Here is a 25,690-nt window from a genome sequence, read left to right on the forward strand (position 1 = left end):
AAAAAAAAAATTAAAAATTAAATACTTTTTTCCACTATGAACACCCTGTAAAATGCATTTCACGATTTCATTTTATGCCACATTTCGCTACCAAAACGGAAAGCCAAAGCCACAGTCACAGCCATTTTCATGTTGTCACCACCTGGTTACCCCTATTGTGAGCACCTCTGCGGGTACCGTGCACTTGCGAATTCTTTGTCGTTGCGATTCTTGCAAGGACAAATTGTTGGGCGTTTTCCAGCACATGCATCCATTTATGCAACATGCTCAGCACCAGTATTATGCCACACACACGCACCCACATAAACAAGCAGGCATAGTTCACCTGAGAATATGAAATGTGCTGCATAGTTTACTTTAAAGCTGGACAACCTCCCACACGCAGACATACAGACATATATACATACGTACATTCGCAGGCCTGTAGATTCGCTTTGCAACACATTATTACAACCATTAACGTATCAATGCTAATATGAATGGTATACCATTACTATGCCATTAAACACACAGAACATCTGGACAGAACCCAAGCTTTCGTCCTTGCTGCTGTTGTTGTTGTTTGTTGTTTTTTGAGTGTTTTATGCAAAGACCAGTTGCTTGGGCACTCCTTTAGCTCGTACCTTGGCACTCGTATGTACATATTGCCTCTCAGTGTTGGCACAATCAACTGAGCAAATAGTTGAACGTGTAAACCCCATCGGTTCCACGCACTGACACTTGACATTTCCATGTATGTAGCTACATATAGTACATGTGGGAGAGTGTATGTGTGTGAGTGTGCGCTGATACTTAGCCACACTTGTGCGAGTAATACCTTGCTGTCAAGCAATTTGTCCGATATGCCAGAGCTATAGCCTAGCCACTGGGCGTCCACCAAGGCGGCGGCGGCGGGGTCGGTGTAGATAGGGACATACATACACTGCTTGCAAGCCTTAACTGCTATCATCAACATTCTAAGCGACACAAATGAATGTCTGTTCTATATGTATTTCTTGTATATATCTCTCTCCGTGTGTGTGTGTGTGTTTGTTTGGTCCTCGTTTACCTTTGATTGTTGGAATTCAATTGCCAGTGGCTAAGTGTTGGTGCTGCAGTATTGACTATAATGGTGTGTAGAATGTATTTTACGAGCCTTCCTTGGGAATAGTTTATAGTTCATAGAGTAGTTTGTGCAACATGTCACACTCGAATGCGATCTTTATTGCATAGGCAAGTCCTGGCGACCAACTTGTGTGTGTGTCTGCATAAATATGCAATTAAACACACGCACACACACACTTACACATCGACAAATTACATGTGCAACTTGCTGCTGCGTTAGTTCCTTTCTAACAATTTTATTAAGAATTTCTGTGCTCGCAAGTCTCATGCGTCTTGCGCTCCCCTTCATAGTCGTGATCAATAGAGTATTTTTTTCTTTTTTGTTCTCAAGTGTCATCAAAGTTGTTGTTTAAATGTTGAAAACTTCAATAAAAGCATTTCTTATGGGTTTCGCAGAAAGCAGAAAACAAGTTTTTGAGTAGATAATTGCAAATATTTAATAAGTTGTGTAATGGCATTATACTTAATAGCAACAAGCTCTCGATAACGGTGCTTCAAGCTTATTACGCTACAATATTGGAATATAAGGGTGTAAGAAACAGCGTAATTTAAAATATATTTCGAATGGAGTTGCCACATATTAATTTCTTTTTCAATAAACTTATTATAATAATATATTTAATACAATATAGTAATAAAATTGAATGAGTATAAGAAGATTTTCAGTTGAAAAAAATTTCAAAAATGTTAGAAACTGTTTAAATATTTTTATTAAATTTGCAAGTAAAAAAAACATTAAATAAAATAAGTAAAACAAAATTTCTGCTGAATTTATATTACAAAAAGGCTGTCACTTCAATAACAGAAAACAAATATGTGTTCAAAAAATAACGGGAATTTTCGTTTTTTATTTACAAAGTTGCTAGAGAGTATAGTTTTGTTCACATAACGATTGTTTGTAACACCCAAAACTAAACGAGTTAGATATAGGGTTATATATACCAAAGTGATCAGGGTGAAGAGTGGAGTTCAAATCCGAATGTCTGTCTGTCCGTATGAAGTATCGCACTATGAAGGGGCATATTTGGATGTAATTTTTTTGGGAAGGTAGGCGTGGCCCGCCACAAATAGGTTTTTTGTACATATCTCGGAAACCAATAGAGCTATATAAACCAAGCTTTCTGCAGCCACTTCTTAATACAGTCCAAAAATAAAAGAAATCGGATAATAACCACGCCCACCTCCCATACAAAGTTTAGGTTGAAAATTACTAAAAGTGGGTTAACTCTAACAAAAACGTCAGAAACACTAAATTTCACATAAGAAATGGCAGATGGAAGCTGCACTCAGATTTTTTTACAAAATGGAAAATGGGCGTGGCGTTGCCCACTTATGGGTCAAAAACCATATCTCAGGATTTCAATGAAACTTGGTTTGTAATAGTTTCCTTACATCCCAATGATATGTTGTGAAAATAGGCCAAATCGCTTCACAACCACGCCTACTTCCTATATACCAGAACTTTGAGGTCGATCTGAATCGTTTACTTTACAATAGATAAAGTAAGCACTAGTGAAGATATCGGTGCAGAACCTTGCACAAATGCTATGTTTATAGTGTGGCAGCCCCATTCTAAAAATCGCCGAAATTGGACCATAGGTTTTTAAGGCCCCATATATCGAACACGAAGACCTCGGTGCATCTAACCTAATATTATGGTTTCCAACTTTCAATGGACTTTATACAATATATATGACGAATATGTGGGTCAAATTGTGTATTATATAATATAAATAAAGTTAAATAAATAAATTGCGAGAGTATAAAATGTTCGGTTACACCCGAACTTAGCCCTTCCTTACTTGTTTTTTCTATATTTATTCCTTCATCTACATTAACATTGACGTCTTAAAAAATTCAATGTCATTAAGGTTCTCTTCATTTTTGGAAATAGGAAAAGGTTACACGCAGTCATGTCTGACGAATAGGAAGACTGGAGAATCGTTACAGTATTGTTTTCAGTCAAGAACAACCAACGAAGTGTTAGCTTTAAACAAACGAAAATCGCCAAACTCATAAAAACACATCTAACCTTAACGATTGCTACGGACAAAATAAGCAATGATTAGAGCTTAAAATTTTACCGTACTTCAGAGGCATGTATAGCAACCTAATTGCAAAAATTGAAAATTGAAAATTTGTAAAGTTTCCGTTATTTTTTGAACACACCTCGTATAAAAATAATTTCACCAAGTTTTCTCTGTTCTGGCAAAGACAAAGCTACCGAACTAAGTATGATCAATAACATGCCTTTAGGCTCAAATATACATATTTAGCTGGATCTCATTAAGAAGTGTCACTTAACGATTCTGTTTAATAGCCTTTTCACACAGCCAAATTAATTGATCAATTAAAATTTTGATTTAGAAACCAGTTTTTGCCCTTCACACAGCTGTTATACATTTTTGTTTTTGCTTTTCATAAGAAGTTGGTAAGTTTCAACTTCTTTGTAGCAGAGTTGCATTTCATTTTCAAGTCGATTAAAATTCAATTTAAATTAATGTAATAGATTTTTATTTTGTATGGTAAATCGATCTTAATTAGCGTTTTAATCGAGCAGAGGCCGGTCAATTCGCTCCGGTGATCAATTAGCTCCTGTGTGAAGAGGCTATTAGGAACTTTGCGCATAAGTGATTAATGGACACTTAATCGAATTTAATTTTGTTTGAAAGACTGTCGCTTTTTGATTTTCAACATAAAGTTCAAGTGACATGTGGAGTGTGACTGTTGGTTGTTAGCTTCATTTTGACAATTCAGTGAAATTAGTGTTAGTGAACATTCTAAGTGGAGCAAAATCAGCAACTTATTAGCTACGAATCATTACTATATCTGAAAGTATTACAAAGTGTGCATAATTTAGCTTTTAAACTCGAATATCACTTGACTATTATCTATTGTGTTCATGTGAAAAGCTGATTTGTCGGAGTTTTTGAAAATATTTGCGCTTTATAATCAATTACACTAAACCGTAGTTTTTCATTAAAATGCCTTTGATGAAATTAGTTGTTTAATATATTTTAATTGCTAAACATCAAAGTACTCGACATTTGAAAGGTCAGCCGCCATTTCATAATTAACAACACGCGCATCTTCAGCGCTACTTCACTTGGCACGCTTTCATGAACGTGTTAATAACGTAAATTGATGATTTAGCACCTGTTAGCAGCAGCAGCAGCACACACACTCAGACACTTATGAAATGAGCCAAATAAATAAGTATATTTGTACATATATCTGTTTGTATGTATGTATATGTATTGTAGTACACCAAAGCATACTTGCTACCATATCGACATAACTATGTCTATGTATGTGCATATGTTTGCCTGAAGGTAAATTTGCACAATGCATTTCGTTTGTTTGCTGTTCATTTAAGCGTGTGAGTGTGTGTGTGTGTGTGTTAGTAGTACACCTTTTTTATTATGACATATTATCGTTAATTTCTCGGAAACTACCACAAATACGCGATACTTTCATACATATATACAAACATACAAATGTATATGTATATATATATATTTACTATGTGCTTTTATACATACATAAATAAATTTCTGTTAGTTTTGTTTCCTGTGAAACACTCGTTGTTGTGTTGGCGCAAAAGCTTTCATAGTCTCACATTCATACATACATACATCTGTGCATGCAGACAACCATGTGTACTTAGGTTGATTGATTGCATGCTAAGCGTTGTGACTTTCGAAAGTTTAATGTTTGCCACATGTACCTGTAACCTCAAAGGCACCACAAAGCTTATCACAAACACAATCTTCTATACAGGATATTCGTACAGGTGGGAGATTAAATACCACACATATGTATGTATGTTTGTATGTATGTAGGAGTGTATGTGTGTTGTGAAAATGAAAATTGTTGCAATGTTTAGTTTGGAGCGTAATATGTGCAAACAAAGCTACATGGAAGTTCATATGTGTTCATAGTAAATTAACAAAGTGAAGGCGAGTACTTGGTGTTACCGAAGCAATAAAAATAATAAATTTAATGTTTTTTATGCATGTTAGGCTACTAGGTGCGAGAAATTTGTTAAAAAAGAATAAAATATAAGAGGAGTGTTCAGAAAATAATGGGAATTCGCTTAATTTGTCTATAGAGGTGGTTAAGGTTAGACGTGTTTTTCTGAGTTTGACGATTCTGGCTTGCTAAAAGCTCACACTTCATTGTAACGATGCCACAGTCTCAATATTTGACAGACATGTCTCCGTGTGACTTTTTTATATTTCAAAAAAATAGACAGAAACTTAAAGGTCTGTCGTTTTGCGAGGAATATCCCAAAAATCGAGTTTGAGAAGTGTTTCGACGACTGGAAGAAACGCAGGCATGTAAGCATAATTTAGAATGGGGGACTATTTGCAAGGCGACAACATCAATGTAGACGAAAAAATACATTTTTATTTCAAAACGGAAAATTCCCGATATTTTTTGAACACACATCGTACAGTTATGATATCAGTAGTTTGTTGAGTTTATTTTTGGTTGTCATTGATATTTATAAAAAAATCATACTTTTATGGCATATTTATTTTTATATGTGATTTAATTTTGTGATTTTTAGCAATAAACACAAGAAATAATTCAAAACTCACCTTTCGTGAACAAACTTTTTTTGATGATCCAAATTTAATGCTTTTAATAATATACAATTTTATTTGACTTTTAAGTCTTTCAAATGTTCAATAATCAAAAAAGTCATAATAATCTCTCAAACTCGCCTCTAAGAAAAAGAAATAAATAATTTTATTGACCATTTATACTCCATAAATTTCTAGGCTAGTACACATAACCTCAAAACGCATATTTTTTATTCATATAATACAAAATACAGAAAATATAAATATATTTAATTCAATAAACTGAAACTCAAGTCTGAAATAATTTTTAAAGCCTCCGTGTGACCAGCACTGTGTGGTCTGGCATTGTTGTAAAATATATTTTAATTGAATTTATTTACTTCTGCAGAAGTACACCCGGCAGAGGTATGCATATGCCATGAAATATCTTCAGGGACATGCAAACAAACCTACATTTGCATACATTCACATGTGCAAGCGTACAATTTGTAAATCTGCAGGAGATTAATTGTTTACATCTATGTACACAATGTCGGTTTAATTGCGCTTAAAAGGCTTATTTATGCGGGCAAGCACATAAAAACACGTATACATGTGTGTGCACATCAAACTGAATACATACATACTATATATACATATTCACGCATATTATTACGCATGGCACTGCCTTCCGCTGCCTGACACACGCCTGCGTAATGAAGTGTTAAAAAATAAAGGTGTGCGCGCATTTTTATTGAGCATAAAAAATTACCCGCTAATTACATAACCGTGTAAATGTCAACGGTACAAGTGTTTGAGGTGAATTTCCATTTAATTTGTTAGTTATTAACAAAATTTGGCAGCTGGAAAATATTTGCACAAATTATTTAAGACAAACAGGTCTTGTTTTCTCACGCTATCGCTGAATTCGTTAATAATTTAAATATTGTAAATATTTATGGAATTGAAAATGTAAACAAATGAATGTGAATTGAGTCACATTATATTAATATTTCTATTCCAACATTCAATTCAATTAAAAATATTTTTAAAAACTAGCCGCTCTAAATATAAGAATATATTACGCCTGATGGTATGCTACGCCAAACTATTCAAGTGCGACGGGGCGTATGAGTGATTTTTGGTATATCTATAGCTAGTCTGAATAGCTCAAATAAAACAGTAAAAATCATTTGCTTAATATAATAATCCAATCTAATAATCTAGTCTTCTTCAAATTATTCACATTTGGTATATATAAATATAGGCAAAAAAGCACCACCAGACTATTCCAATACCTTGCTTCTAATGCAAACATATACAAATATATTTAATTTAAATTGATACCTTGATTTATCTAAAATTTAGCTAAATTATGGTTAAATTATCTTAAAAATATAATGAATTTGTAAATTAAACGCGCAAAGCTGGTTCTCTATAACTCCTTTCATTTTATGTGCGACAGGTCGTATGAGTGACTTATACCAATAATCGCACAAATAAAATATCGCATGCGATATAATGAAAATATCATGCAATTTTTTTTTTTTATTATTAAAGTAAATAATTTTATTTAAGTTGATAAAATAAATAGTAAGCTAATTAATTTTAATTTATAAACAAAATAAATTTTAACTTATTCTTTACTAGCAGACCGCTCCGGCTTCGCACGGGTTTAAACAAACATTTCAAAAGTTATAGTTATAGGTTTTAAAAATTTGTTCAGCAAGCAGCTGCGAGCGCTCGTCCTCGACTCGACTTTCTCGCACGCGATTGCGATGCGAATAGAATGACTTGCCAGACGATTTTCAATTTCAGATTAAGATTCTCCATCACGGAGTCTTTTTGATACCTCACCTGGGAACGATTTCCAGAAAGTTGAGATGCTAGCAATAAATATAGCCTATGTTACTCGGGGTGAATGTAGCTTTCCAATGGTAAAAGTTTTTGAGTTTATTCATTAAAAACACACATACAAATATTTTCTCTTTATAATAGTAGTATAGACTGAGGTTTAGCTTTTAGCGTCAATTTTTTATATATTTTTAGAGACTAATTGAATTTTCATGTTTTTGTATTTTTCTATTCTACGAAAATATTTCGTAAACTCTCATTTAATGAACTGATAAATTGACAACGTACATTTTGATGACATTTACATCACTTCGAATTCGATGTCTTTTTTCGACAAAACCAATATTGAATTGGTGATTTGACAAACTTCTGAAGTTCCATAAAATGTTCCTACAGTTACCGCTATTAGTGAAAGAAAATGTGGTTTATTGAAATTTTATATTTTAATAACATAAACGGATTAAGCTACTAAAGAATCTACCTTATTACATTTATACTTATAAATTCAATGTACATAATTCTGCGCTGTGACGCAAAATAAATCAGTAAATCAGTGTATTTTAACCATGCAACACCAACCCCGTCTATAATTTATACCAATCTATGCAAACCATATTTATATTGCCTTGACGGATAGCCAATTTTAATCAATAAACATCATCCTCTATTCATCCTTACCAATTATAGCCCATTTGCAGCTACCGACACACAGCAGAAGCAGAAGCAGCGCTCACACACCAACTCACTGCTGTTGAGGATTTCTTCTACGATACGGCCCGACATACATACATACATACATACAAACAATATATATTTAACTCATGAATAATTAATTCCAACAATGTATCACAATATAAAGATTTAGCTTCAGCTGAATAAATAGCTGAGTAGTGGGCTTGTTAGTAGCAACTACCGTTAATATGTGTGTTGTGTGTGTTTCGCCTTGAGTCAATACGTTGGACGACAATACAGTTCATTATATTGGTTTATGTGTATGTGTGTGTGTTTGTGTGCGGTGCAGAAGCGTGCCAATAGCAATGCATTATGCTGGAAATAGCAAGATGAAAAGCTTGTTTGATGAAGTGAAAATGATACGCTACTACCTCATAACTCGTATACTCATAGCTGGAATTTATAAATGATACCACAATGCAGTGTTGAGATTTTACCATGCTTTGTTGTTGCAGAAAGATGATACGCTTACAAAGACCGATAAAAGTTTGAATATTTGATAGTTTTGATGGATTTTGTTTTTGTTTTCTTCTTTTAATTTTTACACAAATTCCATGAAATATTCAAGCCATTTGATATAATGAAAGCTTTAATGTATTCAAATTAATTTGAAAATACTGTCAACAATATTATAATTATGTTTTCAGTCATAATTCCTTGTAATACTTTTATATGAGGAATTTAAACTATTAGCAAATTGTTGTTGTAGTATCAAGGCGCTTTCTTGAAACATTTAGAAAAATATTTTTTAAGTTTTCTTAATAGTCAAATATAAAAATCTGGTCATGAAAGCTCCATAAATTTCCAAATAGGCTGATATAAAATATTAATTGGAGAATAATTGCATATCTGAATATATAAACACTTCTTATTAACTACTGCTCACTTTTATTGAGGTTATCTTGGCAAATTTTGTAAACAAATTCAAATGTTTCCTACATTTCAGCGCCTACTGAGCCACTTACATAAATATTAATACTTACGTTAATTATAAGTTATTAATCTAGTGCGATTATTTACGATGTGTTTACAAGAATGGCTCTCGTATAGAAAAAGAATTAAATTTCATATTTTTCATTGTACGCACACTTCTTATTCATTACACAATTTTTATTTGAGGTTATGTTTACAAATTTTGTGAAGAAACCAAGCATTAGCAGTTATTGCCCACATTTAGGCGCATACATTGAATTTATATTGGATATAAGACAATAAATATTTAATTTTGACAATTATATGTTGAGGAAAAAAACAAAATAATTTTGAATAAAAAAATGAAGTAATTATTTAGGTGTATTCAGTAAAAAAATTAAAAAATATAGCCTACATTTCAGCGCCAAGTAAAAATCATACTGGCCGTGGTAAAAAAAGTTGTTTAAATAAAATAGATTCAATACAATTTTATAAATCTTAACACAAGTAACTAATTCATTTAGCATATAAAGGCATTCATTTGCCACAAATAAAAAAAAAATCTTCTAGATAAACTTTATCTCGATAACCCTACAACAAACTCATCTCTACTAAGAACTTTTAAACTATTAAATTATTATCTAAAGTCTTGGTTGATTGTATGGGTTTATACTCCCTAACTTACCCTCATATTTTTTCATTTCGAAAATTTTAATAACAACCGAATCTTGAATCTCTGCCGCATACACAACCACTGCATCCATACAACTTGACAACTACATAGTCGTCATTGGTTTAACTTGCCTTAATGTCTACCTTTCCGTGCCACTGTTTATTTAATATGCTTCATTATCGACTTGCTATGCCTTTGGCTGGAATGTCGGTCCAACTGACCTCTTGCCTCTGGCGCGCTATAAGCCATGTTAACTAGCCGTGTAGGTAGTATATCGCTACAACGTGCCAACATTTATTGATTATTTTTTTTCCAAGCTGTTGCCATTGCCACTACCTACATTGTAGTCTCTTGTTTTTTTTTTTGTAAATATTCAATTAAGTTATCCTTTTTTCATGTTTCTTATGCATGTTTTTGTTGTTTGTGTCCTTTTGCAGATTGGCAGCCACGAGGGTACTTGGGTGGTCGCCGATTACATAGCTACGCCCGGCTCCAACGAGTTGAGTGTGTCTAAAGGGCAACAAGTTGAGGTGGTGGAAGCGCCCTCAGCCGCCGAGCCAGATTTCTGTTTAGTGCGCCTAAATCCACAAAGCGACGATGCAGCGGTACAGGAAGGACTGGTGCCCGTTTCGATACTTAAACCATCGCCAAGCGCACAGAAGAACAGTTCAGCGCGGAAGGAAACAAACGATGTCATGCAGGAGCAAAGTGAGTGCCTGACTTTTATGCAATTAAGAGAATTCTATAAAATATTAATGTCTTAAATGTTTACTTTGCACTGGTCTTTCAGGTAACAATCGCGGCAAACCGGACCCCTTGACTTCATCGACCAAACGACGCGGGTTTAGCGGGTGAGTTTTCATTTCTTTAGTTTATTTGTAATTCGAGTAGAAAAACAACGTTGAAAAGGATTAAAGTTGAAAGTGAGGAGCGTTAAAGTTCCAGCTGAAATTCAGTGAAAGTTTCACAGCAAGACAAATACGCGTACTAGTTCGCCTTCAGAAGCGAAAAAGTGATGCTCAAGTGTTGCAAGAACTTCCATAATAATGCTGCTGAAGTGGCATATTAGTTTAAAGCGGATAGCAGAAACTTTGTGAAGATTTTGCATAGGCGAATGCTTGTTAATGATAAATTGAAAGTTTCGAGCGAGGAAAGTGTTATTCTAGGAAGCGGAGAGCAGTGAAAGTATTAAAAATGGATTTGTAGTGCTTTAACTTGTTGCATAATGAGTTGTTTATATAGTTCAATGGATTCAAAACTATTCTAGTGAATTTAAGAATTAAAAGAAAATAAATTATACGGTTCTTCAATCATACTTAGCCTCACCACCCGATGTCACTTTTATATAAAGTTTTAATAGCCTAAAAATAGTTTTATTCAAATTAGAGATTTCGGAAGAAAGTAGATATCTATGACTAGTAAAAGTTCTGCATAGCAATTATAGCTTTCCACTGTGCTAATTGTATGAAGATAATCGAATATGGTGAAGGTCTATAAGTAATAAAGTCTATTGAACTTAGATCGCAGACTTTTCAGGTGGCTCTGGCACTTTCCATCGTTTTTTTTATACTTTGAGGTATGATATACCCAAATACTTCCGCTTTCCCGAACTCGCTAATTTGTAGGTTTAATGTATAACCAGAAACTCTAAAAATTCGAATATTTCGAACACGAACTTCAAATAAAACCCTCAACAGTTCGAAGATGGCTTAAAATTTATCTGGTTCGCTGGTAATTTTCAAGTGTTAGAAATTTTCCATCGGTGTTTAATTTGATTTTCGATTATAAATTATGGAAATATTTCAATCTTGCGGCCAAACACTGCAAAGCGGGGTTGCAACTCCATAAACCCCGGATAAAGTAGAGCGGATAATGTGCGGGTACAAGCTTGGGAATTATTTATATATAAAAGCCTTTAGACAGATCGATTTTGAATGTGGTGTTTATAATTACGTTTTAAACCGTTAACCACATTTAAAAAAGATCAAATCATCTCCAAATTGAGTCTCATTACTAAATATGACGTCACAAAAACAAGAAAATTTTACCGCAAAAGCATACATCTTTCATATAGAGTAATTTCTTATACAACTCTCACCGAAGTTTGTACCACTGGCTTGACGTCATTAGCAATGATCATCTTCTTCTTGAAAGCGTTGCAATGAATTATCATAATGTATGTGTTTATGTTTCTTTGCTGGGCACTTCTTAGAAATTGACAATATGGGTTTTAAACTTGATTAGCGGCTAAACAAAGGTCGCTACGAATGAATAATATGCAAATGTACAGATATTACTTATGTTAAATATATTTTAGTGAAATTACATATAAAAGGTTGTATGCGTACTGTAAACTTGTATTTCATATGATTCTTTCCATGCTTTCAACCACCCTCATATCTACTGGAAATATGCAGTACATGCATATACATGTTTCAGACTTCCTTCTGTAGTCAAATAGTTTAATGACCAAATTATACAAATGAACAAAAATATAATAATGTATTATAAAAAAAACTTTAAATTAATCACCATGCAAATTCAACTTTTGCATATCTATTATGTTTGTATGTAATTATTATTATATACCTGCATGTTGTTATATATGCTCCGATAAGCTCATGTTTTCGTATACAGCAAATGCGTAATATTGTATATATATGCGTTTGTATGTATTTTTATCGTCTTATCAATTTGGTATTGGCGTCATACTCTACTAAAATTCTTATCGTGTTTACTCTTTCCTTTACTTTTTGATTTCTTTTTTTTATTGTGTAACACTTTTTTTTTAGTTCAAAGTAACCTCAAGAACAACACCAATTATGGTGTGTATATTTTTTACGCTACCACATTATAAGAACTGTTGAATACCCTATTTGCAAAAACAAAAATAATTTAAAAATAAAAAATAATTTTTGCAAATAACAAACCTACATAAATTCCGTATCTTTTCGAAGGAACACAATTTTTTTTTTGGTGAAATTCGATTTTATTATTCATCAATTATGGAAGGACATGCTCTGGTTGAAGCGATATTTCAACTTTCCAATATCATCGTTGTAGAATGAACTTTTCGGCGTGTTTGGTACGTAGAAATTTGGTAAAACTTTGAGGTTCCGTTAGAATCGATTTCGAAATTACGCGCTCAAAAAAAGTAGTGATATTTAAACTATCGCTAGTATGTCCATTATTTATACTCTCTCAACCTGTTGCACAGAGTATTATAGTTTTGTTCACATAACGGTTGTTTGTGTCACCAAGAAATAAAAGAGTTAGATATGGGGTTATATATATATACAAATGATCAGGATGACGAGTGGAGTTGAAATGTTGTCTGTCCGTCCGTCTGTCCGTCTGTCCGTCCGTCCGTGCAAGCTGTAACTTGAGTAAAAATTTAAATATTTTAATGAAACTTGGAACACATATTCCTTGGGACCGTGAGAGGGTTGCTTTCGAAAAGCAAAGCAAGGCAAAGCAAAATCGGTTCACTACCACGCCCATTGTGAAAATAGGCCAAATCGCTTCACAACCACGCCTACTTCATAAATACCAGAACTTTGAAGACGATCTGATTCGTTTACTTTACAATATATAAAGTAAGCACTAGTGAAGATATCGGTGCAGAACTTTGCACAAATACTACGTTTACATTGTGGCATCCCCATTCTAAAAATTCTTATCTTTCCTTACTTGTTTTAGTCTACATTTCTTTTTTTTTACATCCAAAAGGCTCTATTCCGTTAAGAAGGGGAAATAGCAGTGCTCTTCCCTACCTTTACTGTTAGCAAAGTCTTTTACATGATACCGGGCCATGAATAGCAATAGATTTCTTGCATCGAAGCAATGATTAAATAATATTGTGTAATCTGTATTTGTTCAGGGTATAAAAGCGTTTCAATCGAACATAATCTCTTTTACTGAAAAGTATGTATAATAAAAAAATTGGCTTTATGAGTACGAGTGAGCTAATGCAAATATAGAATTTTGTCGTGGTTTATTCGTTTTTATCGCAAATTAAAACCAAAATTACACTCACAATATTTACAAATATCGCTCTTGATAACACAATGGTTTCTTTATGGCAAGGGGAATCACCAACCATTGACTAATTACTTATTTTAATTATTAATTCGTCTGTGGCTCTCATAAGAAACATAAAAGAAAATGCAAGCTTTCGATATTTCCAAACTTGAACAAATGTAGAAGAAAGTAGTGGCCCTAAAGACTGACTTAAGACAACTCCAAAAGAGTTTATAGCGATTGTTATCTCCAATTCAGAAAACCGTACCGCCTTTTCTAATTAACATGTGTCGAAGTATAGAATGGAGTATGAAATCGAATACTTATAAGTATAATACTAATATATAATACAATAGTAATAGTTTAGTACTATTTTTCAAAGTCGAGAATTTGAACTTTGGAATAAGAACTATCTTCGGATTGAATAAAGCTGAAAACAGAACTATTCGCAGAACAGCAAATATAGAAAAAGAAAATCGTCTGAACTCAACCGAACTAAACTTAGATTATTACGTTGAAAAATTTATAATTAGCATTTTTTTGAGATTTTCTACTAAATCTACAATTAATAAATGTCGTACGTGCTGCAATTGAAAATACACCCATCAGTATTTCGATCCGTGCCGATTTAAGAATAATTATTTTTATTAGAAGTTTATTTAGCTGATTGCCGTAGAGGATACATTGGTAATTTGGAAAATTTTGTGCGGTTGCGAAAGAATTCCAAGAAAAATGCACAACTACTTAAAATAATAGGATTTGTAATCATATGTAACAAAGGGTGGTCCAAATATTTATTTTTTATTTTTCGTTTGTCAGTAGCATTTCTCTTTTCACTATTGACAGTAAGTTAGTATATTGATGATATGGGAATAATATTTTAATTTCTTTGGTAAATGTTGCCACATAATTTAACAAAAATGTTGCTCTAAAAAAATTTAATTAAACTCGATGATTTTGTTAAAAGAAAATCATATAAATATGGGCCTAAATAGATAAATGCCTGCTCAGAAGTGAAAGTATGTAAAATTTTAGGTTAAATATAGTTTGAAGACGGTTTTCGATTAAGGACAAAGCCTACAGTGGCGAAAGTCATTTTTATGCGTTCCATTAATTATTATTTTTTTTTAATTTAATTTTTTTTATTTTAAATTTTTTTTTATTATCATAATATTTTTTATATATATTTTTTTTAATCTAGTTATTTCATTTTTTATTATTTTTTTAATATTTTTTTTGTTTTAATTTTTTTATTTATTTTTTTTTTATTATTTTAATTTTTTATATATTAATTTTTTTATTTATTATTTTAATTTTTTAATTTTATTTTTATTTTTTTAAATTTATTTATTTTGAGTTTTTTTATTATTATTTTAATATTTGTTTTTATTATCTTAATTTTTTTTATTAAATTTTTTTTTTAATTTTTTTATTAAAATTTTTTTTTTACATTTTTTTATTAAAATTTTTTTTTTAATTTTTTAATAGTTTTTTTATGTTTCGAATCACTCAATGAACCACCTTGTTTTTCAAAATGTCATCTACAAATTAGTGCAACAAATCAAAACAATATTTTTACAGCGAGTATAACGCTTTGTCTTCATATACGAGTACATTAAGCGTTTAATACGCCCACACATGCTGGGAGCTAAACTATATGACTCCTGTAAAATGATAGTCAAACTGCTGCGACGCCAATGCAAAACTCAGCGCACTCTACGCTTTTATGAGCGCGCACATACACACACATTTACCGTAAGGCGGTTAATAAATTTAGCTTTAAACACGGGTTAAGTGATGAGCGCACGCTTCCTTCGCATCGCCATTGAATACATATTTGCGCAAACGAAGCAAAGGCAAAACAGACCCAACAATGACAATCGTAATGATAACAACAATAATAATAAAATAAAAATAATAACAGTAGAAATATTGTAATATGAGTATGAGTGGTAGCGAATTACACATTTCTTAGCTCTTAAGCATTGAATTGTATTCTCCGCTCTGCTTTGTGTGCGCATATCAAAACTTCTACACTAAGTGGATTGACGTAGTAGACGGCGTCGTCGTCGTCGTCGTCGCCCAAGTACTTGTGTTTGCAGGCTGTCGTTTTCTTCGCCATATCTGTATTTGTGGCGTTGGGCTCGGTAACTTCCATCGCCGGAAAATCAGTTGGTCGCTCTCATTTCATGTGGTAGAACGTTTCGATAGAAAAACACCGCTTTTAATTCTTGTATTTTGTTTGTTTCGATTATTGTGGGGCGCTTATCGCGGGCAGGAATACGAATATTACTCATATGCGCTCTTGAGTCAACACTGAGACATTCGAACAGCTAAGCAGCTAAGAAAGTAGTCAATCTCACGGCGTTAGTGCAAATAAATATTCTAAAGAAAATACACATTCATTAAATTTAATTCAAGCAGTCATCATTGCAGAATTGCAACGGCACAATTGTAGAACGTTTTAACGGTCGAGTAACGGAGTGTATCACGCGTATTATTGCGGCGACGTCTGTAACCGCTTTCCTTCCCGCATTCGCTTCCACCGCAAATGAATAATATTTTACGTGCCTTTAAATCGGAGGATCCAATCATGTCGAAATCATTGAATTGTGATCATTCCGAGCATTTTTTGTGTTTTTGTTGTGCCGACGCGGCGACAGCAGCTGTGGAACCGCTGAGCCGCAAGGAGAAGTACAAATCCTGGTACGACGCACATAAATTCTGTATTATTATATATAATTCTGCGACAGAAATGTAACGAATTTTATTGAAAGATTGAAACACAAATTATCGATAAATAGCTTAAAAGTAAAAAATAAAAATAAAAAAGAATACAAATAAATATGGAAATCGCAAAAAAAAAACTTAAAAAAAAACATAAAAATTACACAAATAAAAGTCACCATCAAGTGTAGCAAAAGTGTGATTCACAATGTGTGGCCTTACGATACGCGCCCATTTACTGTTCTTGCCGCGTACTATATAGGCCCCGTAGGCTTATCGTGACGTGCTCATGGCTTGTATGGCTATTATTTATTTGTATTTCATTGAATTGAATTTAAAATTTACTTTGTGATAAGCGTAGCAAAGCAAGAGGTGAAATGTATCGACATATCGCTACAAATATATCCATACAAACATACACATCAATAATTTGTGATTTGGCGCTTGTTCCAGAAGGCGAAAATGTGCGATTATTATTATTATTTTTTGTAGTTTTTTGCAGTAACTCTATGAGTCCAAATTTTTAAATAAATTTCGTTTACAGAACAAAGAAAATATTACATTTGAGGAAATTATTTGGCAGTTCGCTGTAATTTTTATGTATATAAATTAAAATAAAAACGTGGTACATATTGTTCAAAATAAAAAAAATCGACAAGAGTTCAACCAAAGCGTAAATTAATGAGTTCTTCGTAAAGTTCTGTTTGTTTTAATTGTGTACATGAAGTTGTAGAAGTCATACAGTAATTTAGTAAAATTCATTATAATTATGGTATTATTATCGAAAGTTGTGGTATACTGCGCTTTTGTGTGTCGAGAAAGACTTATTGCTGATGTTTTTGTTTACCAAATCGTATACTAAAGAAACTTACCTTAGACCTGTATCAATTTAAAGCTTATGCTAGTTAAATTTAAAAGGATCTTTACATTATTTATGAGAGCAACAACCATGGGTCGGTCTGGGCCAAAAACACGAAACTTCGCCAGTTGCCCCTATATTTTGCAATGTCACGCTAGTTTTACATCCCAAGCGCACACAGATCCTTATGCACTTGGTTGTTATATTCGATGCGTGGGCGCCCTTGCTTCCATTGACCACCCTTATGCATCTCGAATTGAAGGAGCTTTTCACCGTAGCAGAGTGTTCAATACGTACGACATGACACAACCTATATTGAAAACAGTTTATGGTTTCATCTTCTTCGGTACTCCTCGCTCACGCGAACGGCTCCAAAGATCTTGCGGAGAACAGTTCTCTCAAATGCTTCAAGTAACTTCCCATCTCGGTTTGCAATCGTCTATGTTTCCAAGATGGAAAAATTCCTTAATTTTTTTTTTTGAAATTTATAACTGCCAGCATTGACGTAGTTTCCAAGATGAGAGTAATCTTTGTGTATGATCATCAGATATTTTGACTTGCCCTCGTTCACCACAAAATCAACCACATTCGTATCTTATTCTAGATGGCCTTTGATGTCAATATCATCTGCATATCACTCTAGCATTGTCGTTTTAAAAAATATAGTGTTCAAATTAACGACGCATTATATTGAAGAAGACGCAAGAGAGGAAATCACTCCGTTTAAAACCCCGTCTGGCAACGTCCTCTTCCCGATTTTGACGGAGCTGATAGTTGTGCCCAACGTCATTATACATAACGGTATGAGTTTTGCAGGGATACGAAATGTAGCCATGACCTCGAATAGGCAGCACCTGTCAGTGTTGTCGAAAGCGGCTTTGATTTCGACAAAAAGCTGATGATATTTTTTTTACCTTAACGGTGGTTTTATTCCAAAATTGTACTTTTTATAAAGTCACAGACGTAAAATTTTTTATAAATTAAATTTTTAATTTTTGGTCAAAAACTATTTTTTCTCAGAAAGAATTAGGTTAAAGTTCAAAGGAAGTAGTGGTTATTTCAATGAAGCTGCAATTCTTTTTATGCATCCTCGTCTGACAGTTCTAATAGAGGTCCTTTAAGATCATGTGATTAAATTTCTATTTTTGATTAAAATGTCAAACAGTACCAAAGCAACGCAAGATCTGACATACTCATGTTCTATATAAGGATTGCCATATACAAAGTGGAAATCCCCGCATATCGTACCAAAATAAAACCGATTTTATATATGCAATAATTTATTTAATTAAAAACAATAATTCTCCTGCTTACCAAAATTGCGAATAATATTTTCTTGCTCATGGTACCCCGTCATAACAAAAATATTTCACGATAAAAGCTAAATAATTTCCAAGAAAAACGAATTTCATCATTACTACCACGCCCAGGCTGTGGCGCGTATCAATGAAATGAAATGCCTCAAATAAATAAATTTATTGACATTTAGTAAATACAACTGTATACATTACTTTTTGCATATCGCCTACTGTTTTTTTTACACATGTCCTTCCACCCACCCACTGGCGAGCGGTGTGGCTCACACTCAGGGCTACGCAAATTAACATGTGAACTGTCGCCGCTTAGCCAAACAAAACACATCCTTATTTACCTAACTTTCAAGACGCAAAACGCAAAACGCACCACAATAGACGACGCGTTCGACACGCCACTAATGAGTCGCCAAATATATGACTAAGGCGACGACCTCAAACTGACTGACTGCAGCACCGCCAACATAGATAGTAGTGGTGTGTACATAGGTGTACTTGTGTGTACAATCCGCACACGTGTAGCAAATATACACACAGCACTTGTGCCACAAAACTCCTACACATTATCCTGGCATAGGAGTATCATGTTGTAAGGACAGTGGATCCGCATACACAGTATATATTGTAAATGGTAGGAGAAGTGGCGTCGCTTTTATGCGTCTGTGTGTTTGTTTGTGTTGGTGTTAGAGACTAAACGGCACATCAGCTACCAGTATTTTAGCTTACCGAAGACAAATACATAAATAAGAAATAATTGCGCTGCCATGGGAGCCCTGTAGGAAATTTTTAGAAATTTTATTTTTATTTTTTTTTTTAAGTCATCTGTTCAGCTCTCGTATGAAAATGCTTTGGTTTCATTAAAACTCAAAAAAAAATTATATTTAGATTCCAGTTAGACTTTAGGACGATTCTGTTTTGTCAAATATTTTGAATTTTATGATTTTTGTCTGTTGGAAAATTTATATTTAAAAATTTTCAAAAGGGTGGTATTGCTGAAAATATGTTGATGTGCTATTAGTGTTGTTGCTTTAGCTTTTGTAAATGTAAACTTACAGATACATATATATATGGATGTGTGTGGGTGTAGGCAAAAATGTTATTGACAATGAGACAGTGCGGTCAACCATACAATTCCGGACTTAATTTCTACATTTTTTATGACTTCCTTCTTTCCTTCCGTTTAATTGTGCGCACACAATGCGATGATTGAACGAATGAGTGAGCAGCTTGTTGATGTACCGTTCCTGCTGCATAGCGGTATCTTTTATACACTGTTAGATTTATGCAGAAGCATATTGTATGTGTGTTCATGTGTGCGGCCAGGCGTCCGAGCATGTAACCACAAGACACATGACCATGTGGATGGCTACTATTGCTTCTTGAAACAGTTAAGGCATTCTTAATGCAATGCAATGACTCTCTGTGAGCGTTATAGCGTAAATAACCTCCTGGTTCTATTAACTGGAATTTCTAAATGATTTATACTAGTTAAGATCTTAATTACAGTTATATAATATTCTATCGCATTAAATTAACCTTTTCATATTTTTTTACAGGCCAAAATGGTTTCCTCTACGCAAACACTCACAGAACAAGAACGAGAAGTCACCAGCAGATAAAACACTTACCAAGAAATCCTCAGAGAAGAGCTTAAGAGTAAGTATTGTACTTAGTAGTGGAGAAACCGGATCACGATATCTTTAAATTCATTTTAAATTAGTCAATTAGCAAATTGTCTACACTTAATTTACTAAATTAGTACCAACTTTTGGATGGTATCAATCAGTAAATCTCATAAAATCCAGAAAATAATTATAGAAAGAAGTTACATATTACAGTCTACCTCTTAATTGAATCAATTAACTAATTGACTACACTAAATTTACTCAATTCACTTTGTTGCGAAAGTTTTTGAAGTAATAATTAGTACACTTTTTTGACCAGAAATTAATTATAGAAATAATTTAGATTTTACAATCTAACTCTTAATCGAGTCAATTAACTAATTTACTTCTCTAAATTTACTCAATTAGTATTCGATTTGTTGCGAAAGTTTTTGAAGTAAAAACTGGGTAATATTTCCATAACTTACTAACGCCTTAAAATCAGGAAGTTAATTAGTAAATTGTCTACACCAATTTTTATAAAAAAATATAGACTTTAATTTAGTCAATTAGCAAATTATCTGCACTAAATTAACTTAATTAGTACACACTGTTTTGCAGAAGTTCTCTGCAGATATATAGCTAATAATTATTGAGTAGAATTATGGGATCCTTAATGTAGTCAATTAGCATATTTACTACCAATTATCAAATGAAGAGACTGTTTAATATGGGTTTGAGAACTTTCTGACAGATTCTTTTCTAATTAAAATAATACAGCGATAAACTAGGGATCATATTTTCAACTTCACTTGAATATAATATTTTATTAGCTTATTTTCCAAGAAAAATATGTGTATAGTCATCATAAAAATATGCTTCCCTCGATATTTCATTTTATGGAGGTCATTTATTGCAACATAGCCAAGACACAACTATGTGTAATAAAAGCAATGTCATTGCCTGCATAGTGTCTTTGTTTACGTCCACCACTCGTGTCCAGTAAACTTAATCTAATTCATTTCTTTGTTTTCTTAATACTTTCGCCCTTTCTTAGTTGACACAGAAACAAAGCGAACAGGACGAGAAGAACCTTTCAAGTTCAGCCACAGCAAGCAGTCGGAGTCATTATGGCACATCGGCGTCGGCCAATGCCGCACAAGCAGCCGAGTACGAGGCCGAAGAGGAAGCTGGCCTCGAGCTGCCGCCGCCCATGAAACCGCTACAGGAGCCACATTTAATGGCCAATGGTCCGCCCGTGTTTGCCAAGGATCTCAAAGAGAATTCCAAAAACTTGGTAAGTCAATTGCAAACAAATAAGCGACGGTGTGAAACACGCCGGACGATTTCGATTTGACACAAATGATTGAATGAGTGAAGACTTGAATGAACAGTAGTATTTTAGTTGTAGTTATCGACGCTCTTCTCGTGTGTATATGGTATGTAAGTAGGTGCGTTTGTTTGTTTGTTTTCATTGTGCACTAGACCTTTTGTCATGCTAAACCGGCAACGTTTATGATTAGCCGTAAACTCTTAATGTACTATGCTGTCGTATCGCATTACTTATGGCGCCTCGCTGACACATTCCATATTTGAGGTTTTTTCGTTTTAAAGAGGTCAATGGCTGTGCTCAAGTATATTGCGCTCTCTTAGTGTAGTTCACGAAATTTTGTATTTAATTAGGTTTAAAGGCATGATTCGGCATTTATGTTTGCAAAGTGGAGCATAATTTTTGTTATCACAAGTGTGGACCTCGTGGAGTCTTTCACATTTCATTGGATCTCTGTTGATATGGCATTTCTCAAAATTTTGTGAAATATGTATTTTTTCTTTATATTACACAGACATATAACTGTAATTTTGTGATAAGAAATTAGTGATGAGAATTGTTAAATTTCTTAGAAAGCATGTTACTCATACGCCCAGTTGCACTGTGTCGTGGAATGGTGTTTTGCTTATTTCGCATAATTTAACTAAATATGTTATGCTCGTATTTTTTTTTTTGTAAACGAGCGCGAAAAGAGTGCTAAACTGAAAGTCATTTTAACTCCCACACCTTTGATATATTATTTTGTTTACTAGTAATATGTGTAGTTGTTTGCTTTGTTTTCGTCCTTAATTTCCATTTTATATTGTTTTCTTAAGCTTCAGTGATTTTATTATTACTGTTATTATTATTAGGCGCTAGCAGTCGTCGTCGCTCTACATGCATGCATCCACAAGTTGTTGCGTGTTTAATGCCAATAAAGCATTCCAGCATTGCTTCGTAATGGTCTGAGCATTTCGCAGTCGCAAACTAAAAGTTCTATAGACACATAAAATTGGCACTCAAGCACCGACATGTAAATTTTACTATTATATTTGTAGTAAACAAAGAAATTGCTGCCACTTAAAAACTAATAAAAGAAGACACTAAATAAATATGGTCTTACAGCTCATATAATTTCATATTTGTATAGGGTGAAGCAATGTGCTTTTAAAATCAATATTTATTATTTATTTTTTTTTTTATTAGCCATATATTATTATTGTTTCTAGCGCAAATGCTATTTGGAAAAAATATGTAAATTATGGCCTGAGTAATATATCAAATATGAGCGATGATTACAGCGCTGGCGCTATTAATAGGTCATATCTTGTTTGATTTTTCTGTTTTATTCTACAACTTTGCTTCCACCGTTTTTCAATAGATGTCTCTAGGGTCAAGCACTGGTCGATGAAATCGATTAAATCGTTTTATATCGAACTTGGACATTTGTGTCAACATTAACCCAATAAAATATTTTTAGAGATCTGTTTGCATCCCAAACTTATTCACAACTGAAAATGTCACTTTTTGAGCCGAATTCTCGACATTTGCGGGAAATTTTGCTTTTCTTTTTTAATTCCAAGAAAAGTGCGGCTGAGGCTCATCGACATTTGTAACCGTTTTTATACAAAAAAACGGCGGAAGCAAAGTTGTAGACCTAATAAATATGGGATTGACTTAGTTTAATTGCATTTTGACTGATTAATTAATTCGAAGAAAAGCTTTCGTACTTAATACTGTAAATTCTAACTGTGAAAGCGGTTAAAAAACACCCCAGAGTATGCAAGAGACCCTGTCGTACAACTCATTTCCGTTGAATCTTTTTTCTCACGCAAAAATTCCTGAATTCTCACCACCTTTCTTTTTGCTAGGTGTTCACCTTTAAGTGCCTCAAACAAGTGTCAGTCGTTCAACGTATATTTAGCACCAATTAAGCGTAAAATTAGCTGGCCAAACCTACAAACCTACACTCAAGACATTTTGTTTGTTTACTTTTCAATTTAAGTGCGTGTTTCTTCTATGCAAATGTATTTATTTGTTAAAAGAAAAAAGGCTAGACGGTTGTCGTAGGCGTTTTGGCACATACCACTCCCAGTGAGGAAATGCCAAAACACGCTCAACAACTAAGAAATACATAAATATAAATAATATATATATATACCGTTAAAATGCCTTGTATGCGTAAATTTAGAACACACAAAGAAACCACTAAAATTTGCACTTGAATTTATGCACGATTTTTCTAAAGAAATTTCTACATACATATATATCAAGTATGTATGTTTGTTTGTATGCAAACAGAAATTTTTCGAAAAAGGTCATCGAATATTATCGCCGAAATATTTCTCGCACTTTTCGCTCGGCCACAACGCGTCATTATGCAAAGAAACCTTCACTTTAAGCACTGAATCAGCTTTGAAAATTGCAACGAAAAACAGAAATGAAAACAAAAACAAAGCATTTGTAGTGAAACACCGAAATTCATATGCAAAATATTGAAATCATGCGGATTTCATACGAAAATAAACACACTAAGCCGCATTAGTACGGAGCGGGCATATTAATGCAGTACACTTATAGACGCCCATAGACGCTTTGGTGGTTATTAAGGAAGAGTGGCGTTCGGTTAGTCGACACAATGTTTATACCCAAACATAACAACAACAAAGCCAAAGCGTGAACACCCGCAGCCACTAAATCTTCGTTGATCTCTTGATTAGTGCAAAACATATAGCTTATAGAGATGAACAGGTATAAACGTGTACATATATATATGAATATATTCATAAATAAATATACTCACGATGGGTACTCGCTTGCCATTGAGTCAGTCCGTCAGTCAGTCAGTCATTCCGCACATTTATTATTTTTTTAATGAGATGTTTGCCTTTGCTTCGGCGTATTTATAGATGTTTGTATGCAAACATACACACTCATGCGCGCACTTACAAGCGTATTTATATGCAACTGACTTTTTATTTGCCTCATATTTAGCTTTTTCAGCAACGTTCACACTCGTCTCATCGCACGCTACTTCATATAAACGCCGCTGAGCTGAACCGATCGCGGTTCGGTTGTGAGAACCACAACGCATATTTCTCAACGCCAGCGTTTCAGTTCGCCTTTGCCTTGCTGCCAGAGTGCTTTCTGTGGCACTCAGTATTTATATACATTTTACACGGATCACATTGTTCACCAAATATTTTCGCAAATTTCACGCGTGCTGCTGATAAGTGAATTTAAATTTTTTTTTTTTTTTTTTTTAAAAAAAAGTTGTTTGAAAAAAACCAAAAAAAAAAAAAAAAATTATGTGCGCTCGCAAATATCGTTGAAAAAGTTAAAGCAACAAATTTTGTAATTTATTGCGCGCTTTCGAAAAAAAATTATAAAAATTCGCGATTTTTTTCCTATAAATTGTAAATTAGTGCTTATTCCAAGTGGCTTGACCACTTGCGTGCACAAAAAAAAGAAGCTGGCATACGAAGATCGCAGTGGTTGGCGAAAATTTCGTCGCAGAGTGCATAGTGTATTCGGCACAGTTCTAGTAAGTTTGCTGAAAGTACTAAGGAAACCATAAAAAATATGTGCAGTTGTTTAGAACTTCCAAAAAAGAGTGCATCGAAGTATAACTTTCGTTATTAAAATTGCTTTAGAAACACTGAATTTGGCGCTAACTGCAGTTGCTGAGTAACGGTCATCACTGAAATTAAGTGAAAAAGTTTAGAAGTCTCTTTAATTAAAAAAAATGCAAACTATCATTTTCGAAAAAAATATAAAAATGGTTCAAATAGTATGTGTAGTATGATGACTCCGATTGTATTGTCCAATACGACAAATTTTAAACTAAAATGTTATTTTTCTTTAATTAAAAACGCATAATTTCTATTCCGTGAATACATTTTATTGACTCAGGCTTGTGAGAACAGCGTTTCCCGCTAATCCATGCTTAGTGGTTTTAAAGTTATCAATTGCTGTGATGACGTCACGATAGCATGTGCTTACAAAATAATTCTCC

General features: G+C 33.5%; 1 protein-coding gene across 1 annotated transcript in view; it reads left to right on the plus strand.

The window, feature by feature from the left end:
• LOC105214085 (triple functional domain protein) overlaps nt 1–25,690 on the plus strand; it is a 68,049-nt gene that overhangs the window by 32,812 nt on the left and 9,547 nt on the right. Inside the window, exons 9-12 of the mRNA XM_011187286.3 lie at nt 10,281–10,551; nt 10,634–10,694; nt 20,319–20,418; nt 21,424–21,663. Of these exons, the coding sequence (XP_011185588.2) occupies nt 10,281–10,551; nt 10,634–10,694; nt 20,319–20,418; nt 21,424–21,663 (672 nt within the window). The remainder of the gene's footprint in view (nt 1–10,280; nt 10,552–10,633; nt 10,695–20,318; nt 20,419–21,423; nt 21,664–25,690) is intronic.

Source organism: Zeugodacus cucurbitae, chromosome 4 (genome assembly GCF_028554725.1).
Source record: "Zeugodacus cucurbitae isolate PBARC_wt_2022May chromosome 4, idZeuCucr1.2, whole genome shotgun sequence".
Lineage (NCBI taxonomy): Eukaryota > Metazoa > Arthropoda > Insecta > Diptera > Tephritidae > Zeugodacus > Zeugodacus cucurbitae.